This window comes from Galleria mellonella, unplaced genomic scaffold (genome assembly GCF_026898425.1).
Source record: "Galleria mellonella isolate WM207_F2 unplaced genomic scaffold, CSIRO_AGI_GalMel_v1 utg1634, whole genome shotgun sequence".
Taxonomy (NCBI): domain Eukaryota; kingdom Metazoa; phylum Arthropoda; class Insecta; order Lepidoptera; family Pyralidae; genus Galleria; species Galleria mellonella.
In genome coordinates, this window is record NW_026442007.1 from 792197 (window position 1) to 802879 (window position 10683).

General features: G+C 35.6%; 1 protein-coding gene across 1 annotated transcript; it reads left to right on the plus strand.

The window, feature by feature from the left end:
- The first annotated feature begins 3149 nt into the window (after window positions 1-3149).
- Window positions 3150-7466, plus strand: LOC128200170 (uncharacterized). The gene is made up of 2 exons (XM_052892636.1): window positions 3150-3310; window positions 6326-7466. The coding sequence occupies exons 1-2, from the start codon at window positions 3150-3152 to the stop codon at window positions 7464-7466; spliced, it is 1302 nt and encodes a 433-aa protein (XP_052748596.1).
- Window positions 7467-10683: the final 3217 nt, after the last annotated feature.

Below are 10683 nucleotides of genomic sequence, written 5' to 3' on the forward strand. Positions count from 1 at the left end.
TCCTCTCTCGCGTCCCCTACGGAGCTTTACTAATAAATTTAAAGCGTTCAAAGGCTACAAATCCATTTAAATTACTTCGATCCACCTATTTCTCGTGTAAGCGTTCAACAGATCGCTTCTCCTTTCCGGGAAGTGTTCATTTGAAGAACAAAAGAATTTTCTAAGTAATTAACTTGCTTAAAAAAAGAATAAATTTGTCAATTCCATTGTATTAAATTTTCTTTTGTGTGTATATTTTATTAGAATTTAACGATTGTGTCTTTTTAATTTAAAAGTACTTTTAAAATGATATATAAGTACATAATTTATTAGAAAGAAAGATATTTTTTGTGAAAAATTTATTTTCTCTGGTTACACAACGCGGTGGTGTGGCAAAGTGGTGGAAAGTGGTAAACGTCGCGTGTAGATACGAACAATAGTGTGAATATTACAGAATACTCTGAAATATTAATGGTATCTCTCACAGCTCACAATTCCTGAGAATAAATATTGTTAAAATAGGGGCTGTAGTATCTACACCCATTCACATCGTACAAAGCAATGATGCACGTCCGCACTCGCCCACGGCTCTTGCGTTACTGACCATTTATTCGGTGCGTGTGTACCAGAAATAGTAGCTATTTTTATATAGATACCCCCACAATTATTACAGAGGTATAAGTTATCGATGGAAGGACAATCTTAACAATTACTGTAAAACACCGTGGTTGCTTTTTAGTGAAGGGCCAAAATCCAAATTTTTTTATGGGTGACCTGTTTTCATCGCCACCTATCATCTCTCTTTGGTGTCCCGCCAGCGTATACCGGTAGCGCAGGCGGGGTATAATTCCAATATCACCTATCATTAGGTAAATGAGTAAGTAAAACAAACAACACGGTCGGTTAAAATGTAATATTGTCACATAAAGTGATCACAAAAAATACAGTTGAATCGAAAACCCTATCTCTTCTAAATCTAGTATATCTACAACTGGACAGAAAAGCAAACGGTTGCTGTTTGATTACACCGGACTTTATCGCGTGATCACCGCCAATTTCTTTTCTGCCAATCGTCCGACGCACAGTGGGAACTTTGACTCATTTTCATCTCATAAATCTATATCTTCCGTATTAATAAAGATATGTACATGATTTTTTTTTCCTGATAATCTTAAATATATATTCTTTTAAATAATGTATGCTTTGTCAGTAAAAATTTATTTCTAATAGTTATAAATAATATAGGAATACAAGAAATATAAAATTTGTAGACTTACTTTTATGTCCTAAGAAGTTTATATAGGAATAAGTAAAAGTATCTGCGTAAAAAACAAAAACTCTTATAAAGATAACTTAGAAGTCACTCAAGAGCTCCTTTACTTCATCAAAAAGTTCTAATTATTTTTTATTGGAAGGTTTTCTTAAACTTGTTATGTATGGGTCAGAGGTATATAAAAGTGCGTGTAGAACATCTTCGTTAGTGGCTACCCTCGAACATTGTCTTGCATGATGAAGCCTGAACTGTTTATAGTCTTTGTTCCGTGACTCTTGAGCATCTTCTGAAAATTACCCAAGAGGCAAGACAGAAAAAGTAACGTATCACACTTTCACAATGAATCAACACCTTGTGATTTTGGCGGATAGCAAGATTCTGTAACTTCACGAATCAACTTGTATGATGGAAACAATAAGCAATTCTTTGCTATCAAACAACTCATAATATTTTCTTACTGTGCCTTGTTCAGATCCAATTCTACAAAAATGCTAAGATCTTCATCTTTTGAATATGCTGTTATATGTGCCGGTTCATTAAGAAGATTACTGCGTATTTTACTCTTTTTTTCTGACGGCCATGCTCGTAAAATATCAACGATGAATGCTTCATCTACTTCACCACGTGACCTTAAACCCTGTACATATGAGTTCAGTATGAAATCAAGTCCACAGGTATCAAGCAGTCCCTTGTTTTTCCGTTTCTTTGTACTCTCTGAACTGTCATCGTATCTTTTAGAAGGTCTTCCTCTTTTCTCTGTCAAAGTAGAAGGTTCAGGTTCGCATGTAGTTTTTTCTAGATTTACAGTGAAAATGACATTAAACCAATTGCTATTTTGATTTAAAAACTGTTCTTTCTTTCGACCACATTTCGTATAGCGTTGACAAAACTGAGTTATGAAGGACTTCTAAATACTTGCGATAATTTTTGCTATATTCGCATCTGAAGATTCGGTAATATTATTTCGTACATAGTTTGAGATATAATCACTATAATTTGTATCACTTTCAACAATAAGAGACTTAAGTCGCGTCCGGTACACGAGACTTCACTCATTGCGGAGAGATAAGTAATTAACAATTGTTTAGAAATGACAAATGCTTATAAAGAACTGTAATATTTTATATGTAAATGCACTATTTTATACTTAATAATGATCATAGACGTGTGCAAAATTACTTGATTTAAAAAATTCATCATTATGTGGTTATGCGGTAAAGAATAGGTCTGTATGGAAATGGGAACTAAATACTGTGTGAAATACTTGTTAAAAGTAACGTAAAAGATAAAATATAAAGTAATAATTGAGACAAAAGTATTTTTTTGAGTGTCCAGACAGAGAATCTCAAATAAAGAAAAAAATCTTAATATACGTACTTAGAAAAAAACATTCTCACCATGATATTATACTAGATTTAAATATATTACGCAGTAAAACTGCAAAAAAAAATCTTTTGCCATCAAATTACATTATATTTCCTAATAAATTAAACCAAAATCAGAACTTCGGCAAGCTTCGGCAACTGTCAAATCTCCAATTGAAAGTTTGAGAAAAGAAAATAATACATATAACGATATATGAATCTTTGGTTAAGTAATATTGTACTAAACTAAATATATTTTTATTTTATAGTAAAGTACACATTCTAAGCATTTTAAAATGGTATCACACTATATGACTTCTATTGTTTTGATACTATAAAATTATACCAAACGAAATTTAAGTTTCATAATTATTTTTGTATTTTTTTCATTCCTTGACTTTAGATGCTCTGTTCTATGAAGTATGAATAGTGATAGATTTGAATCATACTTATAATGATAGAGTAACTCTTTAGCTACAATTTGAGGTATTATACATGCATATCCACAGAGTTTTAGAAAAAGTATTTATGAGATGGCTTTCTTAGGCGAGTTCCCACTGTGCGACGTCACAGCGGCTACATTTATTACTAGAGCTGCCCAAATGATGTCCGGAAATGTATTGAACATGGAACGGTTCTATCGCTTAAAGAACTATGTCTCAGAACTAGTGGAACTATATATTCCATTGGACCTGTAAATCTAGCTGAATACAGCAAGTTATAGTTCCATATTTACCGAATCAGTTCAGTTCATCGAACATGTTTACGGTTCTTTGGACCACAGTCAAGCATTGTCCTATTAAGCTAACCAATTATATTATAATAGAAGGACAGTAATATATAATAGAGAACAATAATATTATAAGGAATATTTCAAACAAGCAAGTGTTCAGACATGATCGATCAGTTTCAGACCTTAAGTCTAAGCCTGCTCGATTTTGCGGTCAGATATACATACCACATATTTTCTCCATAGCGATCTGATGGTATGTGATTATGAAATCTATCTATATGGATCATAGATCGAATAGAAGATTGCATCTAACCTGCGGGTCCACTATAACAGCTTATATAAACACTTTTTTTTAAGTTTCTCTTTTATTAATCCAAATTATACTTGATAGTTTTTGCCGTTTTGTCCCGGCATAGAATAGACCACTCCTTCCATTCCTGTGGGTGTTGTAAGAGGCGACTAAAGGAAGTTAATGGTCGAGGGATATTCCATGAGAATTATTTATCGACAGAAAATTGATTCTCACACGCTTGATCCTAAATGGTCACGTTCGGTGCGGTTTCAAAGAAGTTCTCTCCCGTACAGTATGGGGTTCTTCAAAAAGGGTACATTAAGATTTCTTCATAGTGGGTAATGCGGACGTGAGAGGGGAAAGGGATTGTTGGCAATGGAGTTTGACAGCCCCACTGCTAGCAATATGCCCTATTAGGTCGACCTACACGTGGTTCCCCCTGGAAACCATCGTGAACAATTTTTGTTTAATTCGTCACGATGGTCTAACTGACCTACTTCATCCTCACCTATCATCTTTCACTGGTGCCCCGCCGGTGTATACCGATAGCGCGGGTGGGGATACTATGCCATTATCACCCATTAAAAAAAAACGCGCACATGACATCCCTAGTGTTGTAGGCATCCATAGGCTGCAGTAACCTTTTACCCTCAGACAGACTATATGCTTGTTTGCCACGTGGAATAAACAAAAATAACCATATCTTTCCAGAGAAAGATATAGTTCTTGGAACTATTTCGGGAGCCGAAACTATCCAGATCTATTTATTACCGTCACACGCTAATAACATTAGGTGTCACACGGTTCTACGGTTCCCCTTGAGCCTTTCGTATAATATTATGTATTTAGTTCTACACTGTTCCTTTTTCATATACTTGCCATATTTAGTAAACAATATTAGTATGGATTTTCAATAAATTTAGTAATTTTTCCATTCCCGTGGGTGTAGTAAGAGGCGACTAAGGGAACTTAATGGTCAAGGTAGCAGCGTCCTTCCTAAAATATTACTAAAACCTAACTGTAGTTGCCAACTCGTCTGTTAAGCGTGGCAACTACTGGCAAAACCCTCCTAAGGGGGAGGCCTCTGTTCAGCAATAGACAGTTAACGGCTGGCATAATAATAAAATAATAGTTATTATTGCTATTTTGAAAATAACTGTAATTATCAGAATAAGACTCGATAATTTTAGGATAAAGAGGTAGGGTGGTAGTAATAAGTATACCAGAGGGAGACTTTGTACAAAAGTCGATTGCTTGCGTACCTCTGTCCCATTCGTGTTTCAACCGTGAAGCAGTTGTGTTTGCATGGCTGCGTTTCGGTTTGAAGGGTGGGATATGGCGTGAATTTACTGGGTACAGAGGAATGACACCTGAGTCCTCAGGAATGGCAACGCATAGGGAGTATCATTGGCGAAACAGTATACTTTGTTATGTCTATGATACTTGCTCATGTCTATAGGCGACGGTTACCACTTTCCATTAGGTGGGCCGTCAGCTTGTTTGCCATTCTAAGTTGTATAAAAAAAAAGTACATAAAAATAAATAGGTATTCAACTAAGCCTTTTACGTTTTTACTTATTGTGTTGTTTAAAGGGAAAGTAAGTTGTTTCGAAATATTTACTCTTATCTTATTTCAGACAAAAATTACCCATTTATCTCACTATGTGTTACCCATGTATTTCCATATTATTAAAACATATAAACCAAATTTAGAACCTCGCAGTTAGTTATTTTATACAAACTTTAGTAAACGACATGCATTTATAAAAAAAAATCCTAGTAGGTGGTTGGAATCCGGGACAATAAAGTCTAATTACTGGGCATAGGACAAAACGCAAAATTTTGGGTCATTCCCGAATTTTCCGGGTAGCATAGTTACATACCACAGTTCTAATTGTGTTTATCTCGCCAAGTTTTGTATTTGCATGGTTTGAAGGGTATATGATTAAGAAATTACAGGCTATAGAGGTGCAACATTTATCCCCGGTGAAAAGGAAGCTTAACAACTACTGGTAAAATCTCCTTATGGCAGTATATCAGTATCAGCAGTGGGCAGTTACCGCTTATATGATGATTTTGTTTTGATGAGAATTGAAAGTTTAATGAATAAAAATATTAACAAACAAGTCCATCCTCATAATATTTGGTATAATACAATAAAATACAAGAATATCTTTATCTAATATCATCGGAATCCATGGAACATTTGATGTGCAACTGCGATTCGTTGGCAAGTATGCGTATGAGTCTACTGGGAACGGCTTATCCAGAACCAGGGGACTACAGATATCTTAAACCGGGGGATATCGTTAAGGTAACACGAAGGATCTATGAAATGATGGTATAAGGCAGGGGGAAGCACAAAAGAACCCAATGGGTCGACGTGCAACAGCTTAGCTGACCCCATATGCGAATATAAGATAAGATTATCTGATATCGCAAAGAACTGAAACACTACTGTTTGCTGTTCTTTTTTTAGAGAAATAATAATAATAATAATAATAATATTTAGGGTATAACCAGTTAAAAGGTCTTGATCACACTTCGATAAAACAGCAGTTAATAACAGAGTATAGAAAACGTATAAACTCAATATGCAAATCCCAACTTTCTAGCAAAAATCTTATAAAAGCCTTTAACACCTATGCTATTCCGATCTTAATATACTCTTTTGGCATTATAAGGTGGTCAAAAACTGATATAGAACTAATAGAAAGAACTACTCGCACCATACTTACGAAACATAACAACTTGCATCCTAAATCTGCTATAGAAAGACTTACTATTAAACGACAGAACGGAGGCAGAGGTCTAATAGATATAAATCACATGTGGCAAAAACAAATAACAGGACTAAGAACCTTCTTTCGTTCAAAATCTAACACTAGTACTTTACACAAAGCAATCGTCCAAAATGACCAAAATTACACTCCCCTAAACCTAAATAATCAAACAAATACAGAAATTTCTACAATTAGTGAACTGCAAAATCAAAAAATAGAAAATTGGAAGAAAAAAACACTACATGGAAGGCACCCTCATGATCTAGAACAAACACATATAGACAAAACGGCATCGAATCAATGGCTGAAAATAGGCAATTTATTCCCAGAAACAGAAGGGTTCTTAATTGCAATACAAGATCAAATCATAAACACCAAAAATTACAGAAAATTTATTATTAAAGATCCAACCATATCTAGTGATAAGTGTCGCAAATGCCATATTCAGCCTGAAACAATTCAACATATAACAGGGGCATGTGTAAGTCTTACACAAACTGATTACACACACCGACATAATCAGATAGTCAACATCATTCACCAAACCCTAGCACAGAAACACAAGCTTATTGAAGACACAAACACTCCATATTATAAATATACCCCACAAACCGTGCTGGAAAATTTAACATGTAAAGTATATTATGATCGAGCCATACTTACCGACAGGACCATCCATTATAATAGACCGGATATTACCCTACAAGACAAAATAAATAAAATAACTTACCTTATTGATATCGCAATTCCCAATACACACAATCTCCAAAAAACAATAGCTGAGAAGATTAACAAATACGCTGAACTTAAAGATGAAATCACAAGAATCTGGAAACAGGAAAAAGTTTACATAGTACCGATAGTCCTTTCATCTACAGGTGTCATTCCCAACCATTTACACCATAGTCTAAAACAAATAGGTCTACGAAAAAATCTCTACATCTCCCTACAAAAGGCTGTTATATTAAATACTTGCAGAATAGTTAGAAAATTCTTAGATATAGATGAGGATGAAGTAGCCACCCGACATACACAAACATAACCTTCCATTCAAACATACACACTGCACTTACTTGGTCACGTACCCGTAAGTGTAGTATAATTACCAGCGCTAAAAGCTGAGAAATAAGCAATTCAATGTAAATAATAATAATAAACTCTTTATTGCGCACAGTAAAGATGTATACAAGGAGTATTTATACAGAACGTGCATATACAAAAGGCGGCCTTATCGCTACAAGCAATCTCTTACAGACAACCTGGCATAAAGAATGGATAAGTACAGAGAGAAAGGTAGATGGCGCAAATCAGACACAGTAAATGCATAAAAGGAATCAGACAAAATGCAAAAAATTCTAAATATAAAAATAAGATTACATAACCTAAATAAACATACATATATAATAAAAATATACAATACATACGGATAGCAATACATTCACGAATCTTTATTTTTCATTTAAAAGTCACATTATTTGGCACAGTATCTATTAGTTTTTATTATTTCAGTCATTATTTGTCTATTGGACATAGGCTTCCCCAATAGATTGCCATAAGGAACTGTCCTGAGCTATCTGCATAAATTGACTCCTTGTAATGTATTTGAGATCGTCACTGCACCTAGTTGTTCTACAATGCATTTGCCCGTACGAGATCGCCACTCAAGGACTTTTCTTTCCCATCGCTTGTCGGTTCTTCGAGTTACGTGACCAGGTCATGCCACTTCAGCTTGCTTATTCTTTGAGCTACGTTGGTCACTTTGATTCTGTTGTGGACATCCTCATTTCGGATTCTGTAACGCAAATAAACTCCGAGCATAGCCCTCTCCATAGCTCGCTGAGTAATTTGAAGCTTTTACTTACACGAAACCATGTAGGACCATATTTGTACAAAACACTTTGTACAAAAGTCGATTGCTTGGGTACCTCTGTCCCATTCGTGTTTCAACCGTGAAGCAGTTGTGTTTACATGGCTGTGTTTCAGTTTGAAGGGTGGGATATGGCGTGAATTTTCTGGGTACAGAGGAATAACACCTGAGTCCTCAGGAATGGCAATGCATGGGGGGTATCATGGGCGAAACAGTATACTCTGTTATGTCCATGGTACTGCTCATGTCTATAGGTGACGGTTACCAAACGGTGGCAAACAAGCTTGTTTGCCATTCCAAGTTGTATGAAAAAAAAATTTTGATTCCATAAGTCATCACCGGCCCTGCTTATATGTGTATCACAAATGATCTACAGTTATATATATTTTATATATGTCATAGAACATGTAAATAGGTTTTTTTCCCGTTCAATTCCAATCAAAAATATATGGTACAGTCGCTGTAAAATCAGGTCGCGAATGTGCCGCAGTAACGAGAGAATGGCGTGCAATTTTTAGAGATCATTCACAGAGGAAAATACCTTGTTTATTGCGTGCGTCTTCATCCCGTGTGTAGATAGATCTACTTTAATCGTATTCGCCATGTCGGAAAACGTGAAACGGGAATAAATATATTTTTTTATACAATTTGAAATGAAAAGCAGGCTTAATCATACTAAATAAAAAGTGGTAATATTTAAATTTATTATAGGGACTCGACGCGTTTAAATTTAAATGTGGGTATGTTTAAATTTATTTAGTTAAGATTTTGTTTCACAGAAAAAATACGACTTCAATTGTTACAATTAAAAAATTAACTCACTAAATCTATTTTATTGTTAAGTTTCTTAGCCACGCATTAATTTTAATGTAATAACTACCGGTTTGTATTGTGTAACAAGGCGCGCAGTCGAGCTTGCGTACAGTCGCTCATGACTAAGGATCACGAATTGATCTCGAAACTAGTCGAGGTTTTCGATCTATCGGCGTCCTTCTTAAAATACCTCTAAAGCCTGACTGCGATTGCCAATCCGCTTGCCAAGCGTGGTAACTCCTGGCAAATTATGGGGGAGTCTTATGTTCAGCAGTGGACGGTTAAAGGCTGATGTAATGAGGATGATGGTGATCCCATTACTCAAACTGAAACAGCCATACCAGCCTTACAAGCACAACTGGAATGTGCTCCCCGTCGAGGTTTTCCCAAGAGACTACAGCATTCTTAAAAATAGAGGTAAAGAGATTTTTTCAGGGTCGACACCGCGCGCGTAATACCTTTGGTATTTCAGGCGTTTATAGGTTACGGTAACCGCTTATTATCAGGTGGGCCGTATGCTTGTTTGTCACCTCAGTGGTATGGAAAAAAAAAGGGAAAACTATTTGGCGTCAGAAACAAGAGTGTGCCAAAAGGTAATCCATGCAAATGATTGCTACAAGATTTCTATATCTTTAATTTACAAAAGAAATAAAATTAATATTGCATTAACAATTGTGAGAACTGAATATAAGATACAAGTTTAGTTAAAGAAAGCACAATTGTAGGTACAATAGATTGCCAGAACACATAAAAGATTCAAAGTCCAAGAATAGTTTTAAAAACAAACTGAAAAACTGTCGGTATTTTTTGAAGAAAATTACGTCCACGTTCGACAGAAGGCGTCAGAACGAAATGTTCAGAATTCATTACTTTATTATTTTAAGAGCTCACCGAAGTGTGGGAACATCGGTATTATTTATCAGTATTTTTTAAAATAATTATACAATGTTCAATATTCATGATCGACTAGCCGTATACTGCGGCTTCATTCGCGTGTTTTAATACATAAAGTCCTATGTACTAAGTTGGGATATATGTCAATCTACCCATGTATCAAATTTCATTCAAATCCGTTCCACAATTTTTATGTGAAAAAATAACAAACATTTGTAATATTACATAGGATTATTTAAAAGTTCTCTAGACAGGTGGAGTTCATATCATCATCGTCAGCCATTATCTATCTACTGCTGAACATAGGCCCCACCTTATTGGATAGTTTTACCAAGAGTTGCCACGCTTGGCAGCGGGCTGGCAACTGCAATTAGGCTTTGATGACATTTTATGAAGGGCGCTGCTGCCTATCCGTCCGCCGTTAAGTTTCCATAGTTGCTTCTTACAACCCACGAGAAAGGATGGGGTGGCCTATTCTATGAAGGGATCACACGGAATAACACCTGAGTCCTCAGGAATGGCAACGCATGGGGGGTATCATGGGCGAAACGGTATACTGTGTTATGTCCACGGTACTGCTCATGTCTATAGGCGACGGTTACCACTTTGCATCAGGTGGGCCGTCAGCTTGTTTGCCATTCTTAGTTGTATAAAAAAAAAGATTAGCAGATTTAGGACTGCAAAA

What these genes read in the sequence shown, in the direction of transcription:
- LOC128200170 (XM_052892636.1), top strand. Translation starts at nt 3,150, where the DNA reads ATGGCTTTCTTAGGCGAGTTCCCACTGTGCGACGTCACAGCGGCTACA. An exon ending in CTATATATTCCATTGGACCT is followed by an intron (nt 3,311 to 6,325) that starts GTAAATCTAGCT and finishes TGGCATTATAAG; the next exon opens with GTGGTCAAAAACTGATATAG.